This window comes from Dioscorea cayenensis, unplaced genomic scaffold (genome assembly GCF_009730915.1).
Source record: "Dioscorea cayenensis subsp. rotundata cultivar TDr96_F1 unplaced genomic scaffold, TDr96_F1_v2_PseudoChromosome.rev07_lg8_w22 25.fasta BLBR01000455.1, whole genome shotgun sequence".
NCBI classification, from domain to species: Eukaryota; Viridiplantae; Streptophyta; class Magnoliopsida; order Dioscoreales; family Dioscoreaceae; genus Dioscorea; species Dioscorea cayenensis.
Genome location: NW_024086846.1, coordinates 72 through 16,352, shown reverse-complemented (window position 1 = coordinate 16,352; position 16,281 = coordinate 72). Strand labels below are relative to the sequence as shown.

Genomic DNA, 16,281 nt, shown 5'->3' with positions numbered 1-16,281 from the left:
CCATGCGATCAGAGTCAAAGTATTTACATCTCCGGTCACAACGAGGACATAAAGCTGAACCTCCAGAGCTAACTTTGTAGTTTGGTTGATTATATGAAGAAAAAGATGCATAATTGGTAGAAGAGTTGTTTGAATGTCCAGAACTAGCTTTGGAGTTTGGTTTATTAAATGAAGAAGAAGATGCGGAAGAGTTGCCTAGACCTTCATCACTTCCATAGTTCCATTCCTCATTGAACTTGTTGATAAAGTCCCAACTCCAAGCTCTGACAACCAGCTTAAAGGCACCATCAGCAGCAACAGAGGGATTCTTGTCAGGGTGTGTGAGGAACCTTGGCTTCTTATATTGATTCTAAATGGTTTCAATACGGTTATTCTTCTTCTTGGAAGCTGCTGCAATATGAACATCATAAGCTGCCAATATTTGCTGAAGACATGGGAGAGACGTATCCATACTCTAAGCCTTGAGGGTCGCTATCTGCGCACTTTCATAGTTATTTTGTACTTGGCCTTACACTTCTCGGCCTTGGTTGGCCCTTGCCTTCTCAGCCGCTTCTTTGTTCCAAGTCATGGTAGTACTTGATACTTGTATTAGTATATATATCTATTAGGTCATTTGGTTCAACTAAATTGGGTCATCGGGTCCAACCAATTGACCCATAACCCGGTTGTTTGGCCGGTTCACTTTCCGGTCCGGTTCTGAAAACATTGGGTGAAGTGAGAGTTTTTTGGATTTTTTTTATTTATTTTTTTTTGCCATTTAACTCTCTCTCTCTCTCTCTCTCTCTCTCTCTCTCTCTCTCTCTCTCCTTTTTAGGTTTTATCCCCTAGTAATAACGGAAAGAATTCATAATTACTGTTAAAATTTTGTTCTTCTATATTATTTCATAACTATTGGTCCATGCATGAGAAATGTTTTTTTTTCATTATTCTCGTAATTATTAATAAAATGAGATGTTAAGACTGCCGGATCATGTATACTCGGAGTAAAGCCAGCAGCCTCAACGACTGTGCTAAACCTCTCAAACCAAGCACGTGGGGCTTGCTTGAGGCTATAGAGAGCACGGTGAAGACGACAAATAGACCCTGGAAGCACCTGAAGGCAAATAGACCCTGGATTCATCCCTTGGGGTTGTGACCTTCTCCTCCACATTCTCTTCGCTTGAAAGCTTCATGTCAAGCGTGATAGAAGATACAAGAAGAGAAGAACCAATTCTCATGCATTCAACATGTATAACCTTAGGTCTACATATAGAAGCCAATGATACAAATATACTTAACTACCTCTATACATACATACATCAAACACATGTATAGCCATACCTACATACATACATACATCAAACACATATATAGCCATAATACATACATACATCAAACACATGTATAGCCATACATACATACATACATACATACATACATACATCTAACAACCCCCCTCAAACTCAAGGCGGATCATGCGTCTTGAGTTTGGATAACATGAAGAGATGCTGATCACACGTTTGTGCCTTGGTGAAAAAATCAACCACTTGGACCTCTGTAGGATGATAGTGAAGTGACACTGCAAGGGCGCGTATATGACAGCGGATGAAGTGTGCATCCACACCAATGTGTTTGGTCAGCTCATGCTTGACCGTATCGGCAGTAATCTGAAGGGCTCCAGTACTTTCACAGTGAATATGAATAGGAGAAGTGATCGGTATACCAAAATCTTGCATAATCGAATGAATCCAAAGCACCTCCTGTATAGTAGAAGCTAAAGCACGAACCTCAGCCTCAACATTGGACTTGGCAACAGTAGACTGTTTCTTAGTTTTCCAAACAACAAGTGAAGACCTAATAAAGATACAGTAGCCTGATAAGTGCTTTTGTATTAGTAATACGAACTATTCTTTTCTTACATTGAGCATTACTTTTCTCAGATTTTATTGCTTACCCATGTGTATTTGTGTTCTTTTGTGCATTTAGGGTTGTGGAGACAATTGTGGAAGAAATGAAGCAAAAGTAGATCATGGACGAGATTGTGATGAAGCTCTTGGATCGAACAAACGTGAAGACACAAGTTGTGCTCAAAGACATGTGAGTGTGTGCCAACCTCCATTGTGCTCGTGCGACTACACATAGCGGAGGGGCACAAAGGCAGTCACACTCATGTGTTCTGACTTGTGCAATACTAGCAAAATCTTTGTCAATGTGATTTTATTAAATACGCGACGCAATCTACCACATGAATATGTGACCATTCATATGGCCTCGATGAAAAGAGTGGATTCGAGAGCATTCCGGCGAAGCACTGTAGCAAATCGTTGTAGTAGTTACTATTCATAGTGCGCGAAAAAACTCAAGTTTGCAAATCTACACGGCCATGTGAAAATTCCACACGCCCGTGTGGATGCGTGATTTCAGCCCCTATAAATACAGTGATTTGAGGCCTTTTTGGGGATGATCTTCCTATCCTCTTCTTATCTTTTCTCCATCTTTAGAGGCTCTCACAGCTAGGGTTTGGAGAGGCTTTGGCTAGGTTTGGGAGTTGTTCTACGACCTTCGACATCGCGTTCTTTGGGAAGAGAGTTATTGGGGGAGCTATCGTCAGGATCGATTCGACGAGTGCGCCCTAGGCTTGACAAAGGGACCTTTGGATAAGACGATGATACGCCTTTACTTTCAATATCATTGTTGATTATATCTTGCTCCTCGGAGAGCTAAATCTCTAGTGGGTGCTTGGATTCGTAAACCCTAGGCTGATTTGTTTCTTTGACTCTTGTTTTGCTTCTTTAATTGATGTTTTAATTGGGTTTCAACCTAGAATTTTTATTGCATTGATTTTCCCTTAAGAGTGTCACTAGGGTTGAGAGTCTATCTTGGTAATCCTTGTGGATGAGTAACACACCATGAGGGTTAGACAATCCAAGGTTGGAGAGGGTCGAGAGGGTGAGTCAAGAGGTTGCGGAACGTCCCCTTTCCTTTCCGATGTGATTTATCCTACCTCCACGTTGCAAGAGTTCTTTGCGGTCATAATAGAGTGAAGTATAAAGAGACAAACTCTGATGTGGCTTAGTTGCACAAGCAATAGAGTGAAGCGTTGAAGTAATCTTTAATGCTTGGGCTTAATTGTGACTAGGTCTTTCGCCTGAACCAAAGGGTTAGATCTATATTAGGGAATAGGGTTTATCACTTGAAGTCCCCAGATCTTCATGCAACCCCACACAGTGTGAGGCATCGAGAGTATCTGTTTCCACTGGGGCATAGTGTGAGGGTTAGTCACGGTTGACCTTAGGTTCGGGACCGTGTATCTTAGGATTTTCATGACTCATTAGACATCAGTTAGTGAGGCATAATGAGGAGTCTTGCACTTGAAACAATAGTCCTAGGGTGAGTAATGTCCAAGTGTCCTATTTTCTATCGATTGTCTTTCCTGATTTCTATTGCGTCTCTTTCTTCTTTACTTTATTTTTATTTACATTGATATTGTTCACACATCTTTGGAATCATTTTCAATATAGTTAAATAGAAACACTTGTGTTTCCAGGTACTATTCCCTATGGATATGACTACCCACTCACCGGGGTACTTTATTACTTTGATAACTCGTGCACTTGTGGCACACACACGCAAGGGGACCGCAACGAACCAGTGACAGAGACCTGATCATCAGTAGAGCTGCCTCAGGTAGCATCAGAATAGGCCTGTAGCTGAAGTGTGGACTGGTGTGAGTAGAACAGACCATGCGAGGCAGTGCAACGAAGATATTCCAGTACGCAGAGAAGATGCCCATAATGAACGGAAGTGGGGACTGCAACGAACTAATTGAGAATGAGCACAACATGAGAAATGTCACGTGTGATGACAAGATATACCAAGCTGCCAACTATATGCTGATAGCGAGAAGGATCCGATAAGGGAATCCCATCAGAAGCACGAAGCTGCAAATGTAACTCCATCAGTGTAGCGATAGTACGAGTATCTGTCAAACAAGAGTGACTAAGGAGATCTAGAGTGTAACGCTGCTGAGATAGTCAATAGCCATTAGAGTGAGATGTGATTTCAATACCCATAAAGTAATGGAGTGGACCTAGATTAGTCATCAAGAAGGTCTTACACAGTTTCTGCTTCACAAAGGTAATGTGAGCAGAATCATCACCAGTAAGGATTATATCATCCACATACAAAAGGTGAATGGTCTGGCCACGAGGTGAAGAATGTATCAAGACTGCCGGATCATGTATACTCGGAGTAAAGCCAGCAGCCTCAACGACTATGCTAAACCTCTCAAACCAAGCACGTGGGGCTTGCTTGAGGCTATAGAGAGCACGGTGAAGACGACAAATAGACCCTGGAAGCACCTGAAGGCAAATAGACCCTGGATTCATCCCTTGGGTTGTGACCTTCTCCTCCACATTCATCCCTTGGGTTGTAACGGGATCATAGCAATGATAAGCTTTATATTTAAGGCTATATCACACAAAAACACAAGAAACAGACTGGGCGGTGAGCTTGGTACGCTCCCGAGATGAGAGCAAAACATAATATCGACAGCCAAAGACACAGAGATGATCATAGTGGGGAGGTGTCCCATGAAGACAGTCTCCTGTGCTGCGTGACACACCCTTGAGTGTGTGTACCATAAGTGCACGGGTTGTCGAAATAATAAAATACCCCGGTGAGTGCGTAGTCAAATCCACAAGGAATAGATGCTCAGAAACAAGAAGTATTACTATTTATCTAGAGTGAAAACCAATTTGTGGTTTTGATTCAAAATATTAATGCAAAAGTAAAAGATATAAGAGAAAACAAGAGGAATTAATAGAGGTAATCGATGGTAAAATGGGGTACCTAGACAATGCTCACCCAAGGACTATTGTTTCAAGTGCAAAACTAATATTATGCCTCCTAATTGAAGTTTAATTAGTTGTGGAGATCCAAATATACACAATCCCAAACCTAAGGTCAACCGTGAGTAGCTCTCTATACTATGCCCCGGCGAAAAGTGATACTCTCAACACCTCACGCTGTATAGGACTGCTTAAAGCTCTAGGGATACTAATTGATAAACCCTATTTCCTAATTTAGATTTAATCCTTTGGTCCAGGCGAAAGATCCCTAATCAAAATTAAGCCCCAGCACTAAAGATAACTCAACACTTCACTCTGTTACCTATGCAACTAAGCCCTAGTGGAGAAGGTCTCTTAGCACTTCACTCTATCATGATTGCAAAGAACTTTTGGAACATGGAGGTAGGATAAATCACATTGAAAGGGAAAGGAGGCGTTCCGCTACCTCTCAACAATCTTCAATCTCACTAAGTCTAACCCTAGTGAAGTTGTCACCACTTCAAAGGATTACCTAGATGGATTCTCAACCCTAGTGTCACTCTAAGGGAAAATTATAATAATAAGCATGCCAGATTGAAATTCAATTAAAACATCAATTAAAGAAGCATAGTAGAAGTCAATGAAACAAAATCATCCTAGGGTTTATAAGTCCAAGCACAAATTAGAGGTTTAGCTCTCCATGGAGCAATACAAAATCAATTATGAAATCAAAAATAAGTGCAAGCAATCTATAAAATAACCCCCTTGTCATCCGTGTCGATGGTCTTCAAGAGTCGCCTCATCTTTTCCAAAGACTCCTCCGTCGAGCCTAGGGCACACCTCACCGAATCGATGTCGATGAAAGCTCCCCCAATAACTCTCCTTCGGAAGAAATCAATGATGAAAGCCGTTGAAACACTCCAAAATCCTAGCAAAAACCTCTCCAAACTCTAGCCGTGCTCTCTCCGAAAGATAGACAAACGATACGAAAAAAATCCCCAAAACAAACTTGCGAAGCGGTACTTAAAGGGCTAAAATCGGTGTTTCACACGCTCATATGAAATTTCCACACGGGCGTGTGAATTTCCAGCTTCTTCTTTTTTTTGCGTGCTGTAAACAATAACTGCTACATCACTTTACTACAGTACTCCCGAATTCATTTTCTTCATTAAGGCTGCACGGTTAGCCACACATCCATGCTGTAGATCACGTCTCATCTTCACTTTTCAAACACATTTATGAAGCTCTTAACAATATTACACAAGTTGGAACATTTGATTGTGTCTGCCTTTGTGACCCTCCAATTTGTATATTCACTTGCACATTTTGGAGGTTGGCACACACCCATATGTCTATGATCACAACTTGTGCCTTGATCCTTGTTTGGTACAAGAGATTCCTCAAAACTCACGTCCATGATTTATTTTTGCTTTCTTTCTTCAAAACTTGTCTCCACAAGATGCACAAAAGACCACAACTACACATGCATGAGCCATAAAAACTGATAAAAGTGATGCTTAATGTAAGCAAAATATACTTAATAATACTTATACACAAGCACTTATCACTGCGACCATGAAGATCAGAGGAAGGTTGAAGGTTAATTAGATAATCAGTTGTACTAACAACATTAGCCTAGAAACGAGGAGGGAGAAGGCACCAAGAAGAAGAGCATGAGTCGTCTATAAGATACGACGATGCTTGCATTGAGGATGAGCCCCAAGATAAGATAACTGAGGCAAGGTGCCCTCAGAAGACAAAAAGGCACGAAAAATCTGAGAAGTATACTCACCACCAGAGTCAGATCGAAAGTTCTTGACTGAGGTAGCAAATTAAGTGTGAACCATAGCTATAAAAGATCGATATATTGGCAATAACTGACTACGATGATGCATAAAATAGATCCAACTGAAGTGAGTGTAGTAATCAATAAAAATAACATAATAACGGTTACCACCTTTAGAAACAAAGAGAGCAGGTCCCCAAACATCAGAATAAATAAGCTCAAAAGGAGCAGTGGTCTGAGATACACTCAAAGGATAAGGGCGTTGTAGCTATTTACCAAGCTTACAACCAATACAGACAACATCAGAGGAAGGAGAGACAGCTCCTAAGACGCCAAGACGAATAAGAGATGACATACGAGATGGACACAAATGACCAAGACGATGATGCCACATATGATGAGACAAAACTATTGCATGACATTGATGATTGGGTCTAGCTAAAGATGGGAGGTGAAGGGTATCCAACACATAAACTCCACTATGGCATAGGCCAGTGCCAATCACCTTCCCACTGTGATTTTCCACACGACAAGATGTACGTTCAAAAATAACCTGACAGTCATAATCAGCAAAACTGACTAACTGACATAAGGTTCATGGATAAATGAGGAACATGGGAGACAGAAGGAACAGAAAAGTCATTAGATGAAACAAGGAGTGTGCTTTTGGCAATGCGAACACGTATGATAAGTAATGGTGGACGGGAATGATGAAGATGAGTGGCATCAGGAGTAATGTAAAGTGAAGCACCAGAATGAAGAAGCCAGAGAGGACAAGGACTACCTGGAACGGAGGAAGGGACTTGAGCCGACTGCGCATGTCTAGTGGAGTCCGCTAAATTGGACTACTGGAACTGTCGGAACATTGCCAATATCTGTTGATCGGTAGTAGACAGAGGAGCAGGAGACGGTGTAGTAGGAGAGACCTGTACAGAATGTGCCTGAGGGGAGTGGGGCAGTGGGAGAAGAAGTAGAGCAGGTGAAGAAGCACCATAGGTAGTAATAAGCGGAAGTCCACGCTATTTCTTCCGGCCATCACGCTCAAGATGACCAAATATGCCACAGTATTGACAAGTTACAGTCCTTTTCGGCCATGGAGAAGGCCGAGATGAAACAGAAGAAAGAGTTGGAGGTCGAGTAGAGGAGGACGCCGGAGGGGCAGAAGAATGGCGAGAGATAGCAAGAGCACTGTACCCCTGAAAAGGAAGCCTAGAGTCGGGTTTCCTTAGCACGAACAAAAGCGAAGACCTCATTCAAAGAGTATGCTGATGGAGCATGAAATAACTGAGCCAGAGTCGGCTTGAACTCACGGTAGAGACCCAAAATGAACTCATACATACGCCGCATCTCATCATGGCTACGGCAATAACAGCAAGTCCCAGAATAGGTAAGAATCTGCGCAACATGAACATCACATCACAATATGGTGGGGTGAGAGCATCAATCTGATGCCATAGGGCACAATACCCACTATAGAACTGGTCGATTGTGTCCTCGCCCTACTTTAGATTGGTGAGGGCCTAGTATCGGGTGTAGAGCAGTGCCTGACTAGAACCACAGATCGACGCTCAAGATATTTCCACATCTCACGAGCAGTGGGAAGATCAACAATCTGAGTACGAATCTCAAGAGTGACTGTTTGATAGATCATCATCTTAGCTGTAGAATCATCAGCAGCCTACTTCTCAAATTGCTGCTCAAATGTTGTGGAAGTGTAGAGGCCTTTGAGGAAGGGATGGTGTTGGGGAAAGAAGGGGCAGTAGGAGTAGTACATGTACCATCAACGTAGCAGAGAATGTAGATGCCATCGAGAATCCACTTGACAGTGAGTCGCCAAGGGATGTAGTTAGTGCCATCAAGCACCACATCTGAATGGTGGAGGTTGATGTGGCGCATCTTTGGTAACACCCACTGAATCCATATTCCATTTTTTTATGTTGTGGGTCCCACTATGTTGGTTTTTGTCAATTTGAAAGGAAAAAAAATTCAACAAAATGAGTGGGCCCTATGATGTTGTTTGGTAATGGTTGGCAAAATTCTTCATGTTTTTTGAGTGGGCCTTAGGAGATTCTTAAAGTTGGCGGCTTGTGATTAGAAAAAGATGCTTCATGTGATGATGATGATGATGGTGGCTGCTAGGTTGCGGGGTTGATGGCCGGCTGGAGATGGTGATGGTGATGATGGTGGTGGTGGTGGCTAGGTCGTGGGGGCTGTGGTGAGGTTGGGTGAATGGTGATGGTGGTGGTGGTGGCTAGTGGCTAGGTTGCAGGGTTGATGGTGGTGGCCGGTGACCATGATGGTGATGGTGATGGGGGACGGGTGTGGTTAATGGATAGCCGATGGCGGTGATGATGCTGGTGATGGTGGCTAGGTGGCGGTGGTGGTGGTGGTGGCAAAGTCATGCCCATGGTCTCTGAGGGCTGTGGGGGCTCGGCGACAATGATGGTGGTGAGGTTGGGTGGACGAGTGAAGATGCAAGCTGAGAATGAAGAATGAAGAATGAATGAATGAGGAAGGAAAGAGAGAGGTAGATGAAGATTGCCGAGGAAGACGACCGGAGAGAGGATTGGAGAAGTTGGTCGTAGAAGTTGGCCAAAGAAGATAGCCTAACGTAGTTTGATACCATGATAGAAGATAGAAGAAGAGAAGAACATAATTATGGCACGAAGTCCTATATATTTTGAAAAAAATTTCATTGATGATAGTCCAAAATCCCATCATATATAACTTGTTTTTAAAATTTAAAAAAAATTTAAAATTTTTTTACCGTTAAAGGTGTGATAAAAATTTGGTCTCTGAATTGTGACGTACTAAACTCCCATGTGTTTTTCTAATGAAATTTCAGACAAATATGGATAAACAGAAAATTCCATTAGTTATAGTCTAAAATTTTGTCACTAATATATAATAATTTATTTTTGCATTATTAAAAACAATAATATCTTTTACCCACATATTTGTGATAGAAATTCCATCAATGAATTTTTACATGTTATTTGATGTCAATTTCTATTAGACACTTTTGCCGACAGAGAATTTTGTTGGAAACTTGCACGAATAGAAAATTCCATTGATGATAGTATGAAATTCCAAAAATAATATACAATATAACTTACTTTTAAATTTAAGAAATTAATAATACTTCTACCAATGGAATCATGATGGAAATTCTATCAGTAAACTTTTCACAAAATCTATTAAGTAATATTTTGTCTTTCATAGATGAAATATTCTGCTAGTATTTCTTGTTTGATTGTAGTGTTAATACCTTATTTTTATACTTTAGAAAATAATAGTATTTTTTTAATGAATTATTATCTACTTTTGGCACAAAGTCCTGAATGAGAAAAATTTTCATTCGTGATAATCCAAAATCCCATAATAATTAACTTTATTCCAACAAAAATATACCAACATAGCATTCCATTGGTTATAATCTAAAATTTCATCGCTGATATATAACAGTTTATTTTTACATTATTAAAAGAAATAATACCTTTTACCCACATATTTGTACCTTTTACCCACATATTTGCAATAGAGATTTCATCAAATGAATTGTTACATGTTATTTGATGTCAATTTCTATCAAACACTTTTGCTATCGGAGCGTTTTGTTGGAAACTTGGACCAATAGAAATTTTCATTAGTGATAATATGAAATTTTATAGGTAATATACAATAACTTACTTTCAAATTTAAGAAAATAATAATACTTTCTACAAGTGTAATCATGATGGACGTTCTATCAATAAATTTTTACATACCTTTTAATATAAAGTAGGTCATTTTTTCCCACACTTTTTAATGGAAACTTTCACTAATAAAAAATTTCATAAGTGATAGTCCCAAATTTTATTGTTAATATATTTTGTGTTGTCAAATCCCTTCTGTCGAAAACTCATCACAAAATTCGTTAATAATATTGCCTTTCATTGATGGAACATTTGTGCTAGAATTTCCTATTTTATTGTAGTGTTAATTTCCTTAGTTGTGATGTTTATGGCTTTTCTTTGATATATTACAACAAATAATGAGAATGAGGATAAGATTGACATAACTGAGAAAAAAAACAGAGGCAATGAAAAAATAATAATAAAATACATGTCTTCTAAATCTAGATTTAGAAGCCATACCATTGAGTTATCAACATGAAAAAGTCATAGAAAATCACTTCCAATCAACACAAAGCCCTTAATTAAACACTAATCCTTAACCAAACACAAAATTTGAGTGCTATATTTTAAAATTCAAACATTTAAAAATACATTTATTATTGAGAACCCATTGTATTTAATTTTTCTTTCAACCAAACACCACCTAAGAGCCATTAATTCAAACAATTTAATATCATCACAAAAAAATTACACATGATCAAATAATTTCTAAATATCAAAATATATAAAAACTAATTTTCAACCGTACAATAGCCATTTCTTTTTTAATAAATCTTTACAAATTATGATCCTTAAAAAACATCAAAGAACCTTGCATAAGATTAAACAAAAATTATTAAAATTTTTTATTTATAAGTAGGATTTAAAAACCAGGCAAAACTCACACATTGATGCTCTTTTCACTCCAAAAAGTAAAAAACAGAAACCATGATTGGGTTATTAATTATGCAATACAAAAGAGAATGCTTGCAAGCACAACCATTTATTTGGAGTTCTTTTAAGGTGGCGTTTGGTTGGATGTAATTCTAAATGCAGTGGATTTTCAATTACAATGTAACTGAAAATACTTGATTTTCAAAATACAGTGCAGTCAAATCTTGTGTTTGGTTGGATATAACTGGAATTACTGTATTATAAAATTTTAGGTTTGTTTGGAAGGATTTGTGAATCTAGAATTGAAAAACACATGTTTGGTTGTATGTATTTTAAAAATATGGTTACTCATGGTAAAATTACCCCCATTATTTTATTATATATCAATTTATTATGATATACTAAATATTAAACAGTTATTAATTATTAACTTTAGTATTTAATTTATTATTATTATTTATTATTATATTTTAAAAGTTTATATTTAATAATTAGTAATAATAAATTAAATCATTGATACATTTAAAAATTAAGGTGGTGGTTAATATATTATTTAATATTTTTATTATTAACCAATTATTATATTTATTTACTCACTCTTATAAAATTATTATAAAATATAATTACCATGTATTATTAACTTTATTAATTTTTAATTATAATTAGTTATTATATATTTATTAACTTACTCTTACGGTGTGCTTATTTATTAATTTGCATACACTTGCTAGCAAGAGAGGAAAATCAGAGAAAAAATTTCAAGCATGCTTAAACATGTTGATCACAAGGACAATAACAAAATTAAAATTATATAATGCATTGCCAAAATGAACATCACATGGAATGACCATCATATATTCTTATTTGAGTTAACAATTATGTACCACCTTACATTGCTAACATGAACAACACATGGAATGTCCATCATCATGATTATATAAAGTTCGAATAAAAACCTAGTTTTCATGTCATGCATACAAATAAAATCTCAACAAAGGCATCTTCCATTATAATACATAATTACAAGCAAAATAACATGTGATTTGATCTTGATCATGATTCCAATCTCAATGTTTCATACTGAACAACCAAAACTAATCTCAATAGTGCAAATTCCAATCTCATCATTGCAACAAACAATCCTCAAGCACAATTAAGTTCAAAGTTTCATACTTAACAACACAAAAATAACTCAACAATTAGTGCATATATACAAAAAAAAACACATCCAAAGTCAAGAAGGCAATCATTACATAGTCAAATTTTAGAGTTTACAATCTCATGCTACATTTGCCGCCTTTCAATACGATAAATAACCTGTACATATGGAGAAAAATCATTTTTCAATGTCATGAAATAGTATATGACAACAATATATATAACTGACAAAATTATTTACCAGTAGCATTTTTCTAGGTTTCATTGCTAAATCATGTCCACATGCTCCAACACCCTGCTAAAGAAAAATGGTAACATAGTAGGTTCATAACAACATCATAACACACACACACACACACAAAAACCAACCTAAATGGGGCTTCAAAAATATTCTTCTTGTTTGTGAATTGATTCAAAGAAGTCCTCCGCCCAATACTTCCTTAGCTCTTCATCATTTGCTAAGAAAGCCATAGCTCTACTATCATCGGACGTTAACCAATCATAGGCCTTATTGATTTGATGGTGACAGTAGCCATATACTTTCAATTTCATGCACTCAAAAATCAATTCTTTTGCAAATTCCAAATTTCGAGTAGACTTCTTTGTTACCAATGTCTCTTTAATTGTGGTATTAATCTCTTGTATTGCTTCAACTTCAGTGGGCATTTTCTGTTTTCCTTTTCCTTATTTTGATTGTCAGAAGATTCCCCAAAACAAATTTCAGCACTCTACGATTGATTGTGGGTGGGCGGTGATTGGTTGTGGGTGGGCGATGGCATCATTGACATGAAAATAAGTATCCTCAAACATGTCATCAAGACTATCGGTCTACGAGATAGATGGCGGTACTCGAAGCTGCTATCATTTATATGGGTGCCAATTTCATCTCCAAATTGCACAACATGTAAACGCCCGATTGCTTGATCATTACTGCAAACAATCTCAAGCAAGTCAAGATCCTCAATTAGTTTGTTTAAGTAGGGCTCATCTTGTGGATGAATCTGGTATAGAGTAACAAATTATTTGAATGATAAATTAAACTTATTTCATAAATTAGTACATGGACAATGTAAATAGAAATAGATGTGTGTACCTTAATGTAGTTCTTGAACTCTAGATTCTCCCATGATTATCATCTTCGATCTATTATTCCAACCCATTCCGCTTAAACTCTTTCCAATAATTCTTGCCCATCTTTTTGCGAATTGTTCTCAAGTGGTTATTCACATTTGCTTCAGTGAATATAATTCCGAACTCATTCTTCATTGCAATGATTGATGCATGGAGTGCTTGAGGTTTGAAACCCTTATCAACTTTCAAGCCTTGCTCCACTTGAGAAGCCATGAATCTTATGAAAAATCGACTTTCGGCAGTGGTCCATCTTTTATTGCCAACTAATCTTTTGGTTGGGGTTCTCATTGATGACAATTGACTATCTTCTGACATCCGTGTGTTATCCATTCTAAAATTGCCACGTAAACAAGAAATTATTTCAAAAACAAAATTAAACAAACCTCCCAAACAAGCTAAGTAATGCTATTACGACAACCGAAATTTGTTCATAGAAATATAGGAAAATAATTATCAAGTACAAGCTAGAAAACCAAACAGACATCCATATATTTCCATAAGAACAACAAATAAATTTCTACTTGTTTGCCCACATTCTACTTGTTTGCCTACAAATCACATGCCATCTGTTCCCGACGTGCCACCCACTCTTGGGCATACTCTCTTTGTTCTCTCACGTTACTTTTTGAGGGTGGTTGTTGTGGTGTCCATTCTTCCTCAGAGGGTATGAACATATCTTCGCCGCCAATTATAATATAATTATGCAAAATACATGCATCTAAAACTAGTTCAGCTTGAGCTTTGAAAGGAAAGAATGGTCTTGAAGATAAAATTTTGAAACGTCCCTTAAGAGAACCTAAAGCTCTTTCAATGGTGGTTTGGGCTGATAAGTGACGAAGATTAAAAAGTTCTTTATGGTTTGCCGGTGTCCGCGAGCCAAACTCTTTTAAATGGTATCTAATACCCCTATAGGGGGATATAAAGCCCGGTCTCGTTGCATACCCGACATCAACCAAGAAATACTTTCCTAAAAAAAACATATGTCGTAGTTAACAAAATTATATTGTTTAAGTTGTTCCCATATATCAACCTATATATGAATAAACTAAACAAAATAGATACCTTTAGGGACTGATAGACCATTTGGTCTCTCTAATGCATCACATAAAACTAAAGCATCTTGTGCTGAAAACCTTCCCATCCAGCAAGGACATATGTAAAACGTAAGTCAAAATCAACAACAGCAAGCACATTTTGTGTGGGGTATGGTTTTCACCCACGAAATGCTGCAACTTCATATGCAGAAACAGAAGCATGAATTTGGGTCCCATCAAACTCTCCAATACAGTCCTATAATTAACAAATTATAACTAAGTCAAATTATGGGTTAACAAATTATTTGAGTAAAAAATTTTATTTAATACCTTGAAATAAGGATATAGTTTGGATCTCGAGGCTATATATGTTGAAGTTTGTGTATTAGGTGGACGCACATATTCATCACGCAGTTGGCCGATTGTGTATAGAACATGATTAAAATACCTGCTAACAATCCCACTGTATCTAAGGAAATTGTGTGTGATGACACGATTACGTTGATTATGTCTTATAGTGTGTAGAAACATCAACAATTGTTCTTCAATAGTGATTTGCAAAGTATCTAACATAAGACCTTTTCTTCTCATTATCGAGCAAAGTTTAAAGAAGGTTGACTTGTTCATACAAACCATGTTGATACCAGTAGTGTCATTTCCATCCATTAATCTTGATGAATATTGCTCTCTAATTTTCGATCGACCACGAGAGGGTTCTCTACAAATTCCTACGATAGTTTCTTTGTGCAAAAAGTAATGTGGACGCAAAAGCAGCGAGCAAGGATTATAGCAATGGCGACCATAAAGGTAATCCTCTATATCATTCTCAATCATCTATAAAGAAGCCAATACATGGAAATATAATAAGTTCAAGATATTAGAACAAAATAATATTAGGGATACTTAGAACACAAAAATATTAATCAGCGATAAATAATAGTTAATCTGATCATATGATAAATAGAAATATTTTGAAAATATATTTCAACAATTATGAAAACAAATAAGAAAATAAAATGAACACTTTTAAAAGTAACACAAAGCATATTACTCATACAATTTTAAAAAAAATACATGCATGTATTAAAACATACTCAATTAAAATATAATATAAAAATAAATTTTAAAAATTGAACATGCATTGAGCTCGCCATCTTGCATAAAAGGATACATCTATTCATCTTCTCAACAAGGCAAAATCATATAAAGAAACTTAAAAAGTATGTATGCTATTACTCTTACGATCATTCAACGAATTCAAATAATAAGAATAAATAATAGCGACACATAAAGCAAAAATGGCATAAGAATGACATCACTTGAATTATCAATTAAGGTGGTCATCCTAATACAACATTTCAATAAAAGGCGTATAGCCCATCAAACATTCAGTTGGCCGTTCAAACATCAGTAGAAATTAAATATACAAAGGAAAACTTATAATAACAAAGATCTTGAAGAAATTACTAAACCACAAAGGCCATAGGAAGTCTTCTCTAAAAAGAAAATGCTACCTCTGAAGTATTGAGAAGTCCATAAGTACGACTAAAACCCTTAAAATAACAATCAAATTTATCCTTGATGAATTTTTCAGTGAGGATTCTCAGTAGGGATCATAAGAAAAACCATCACTATTCATTGAGTATGCATATGCTACGCTTGTGAAAGCTAGTTCCATACAATATACATTGTATAGAAGCCAGGATGTCCTTTATTTATCAAATCAATAGCACCAAAAGAGAGATATAAACAAAACTACTTTCACAAGAGAAACTGGGGACTGAATGAGATTCATAAAAACTCTGTAAAGACAA

At 37.0% G+C, this 16,281-nt stretch overlaps 1 protein-coding gene across 1 annotated transcript; it reads right to left on the bottom strand.

Annotated features, from left to right (window-relative positions):
* Positions 1-13,981: 13,981 nt before the first annotated feature.
* Positions 13,982-15,133, bottom strand: LOC120254444. The gene is made up of 4 exons (XM_039262547.1): positions 15,101-15,133; positions 14,650-14,723; positions 14,496-14,566; positions 13,982-14,400 (listed from the first exon to the last, which is right to left on the bottom strand). Exons 1-4 carry the CDS (start codon positions 15,131-15,133, stop codon positions 13,982-13,984), a joined length of 597 nt encoding a protein of 198 aa, XP_039118481.1.
* Between the last annotated feature and the right edge of the window lie 1,148 nt (positions 15,134-16,281).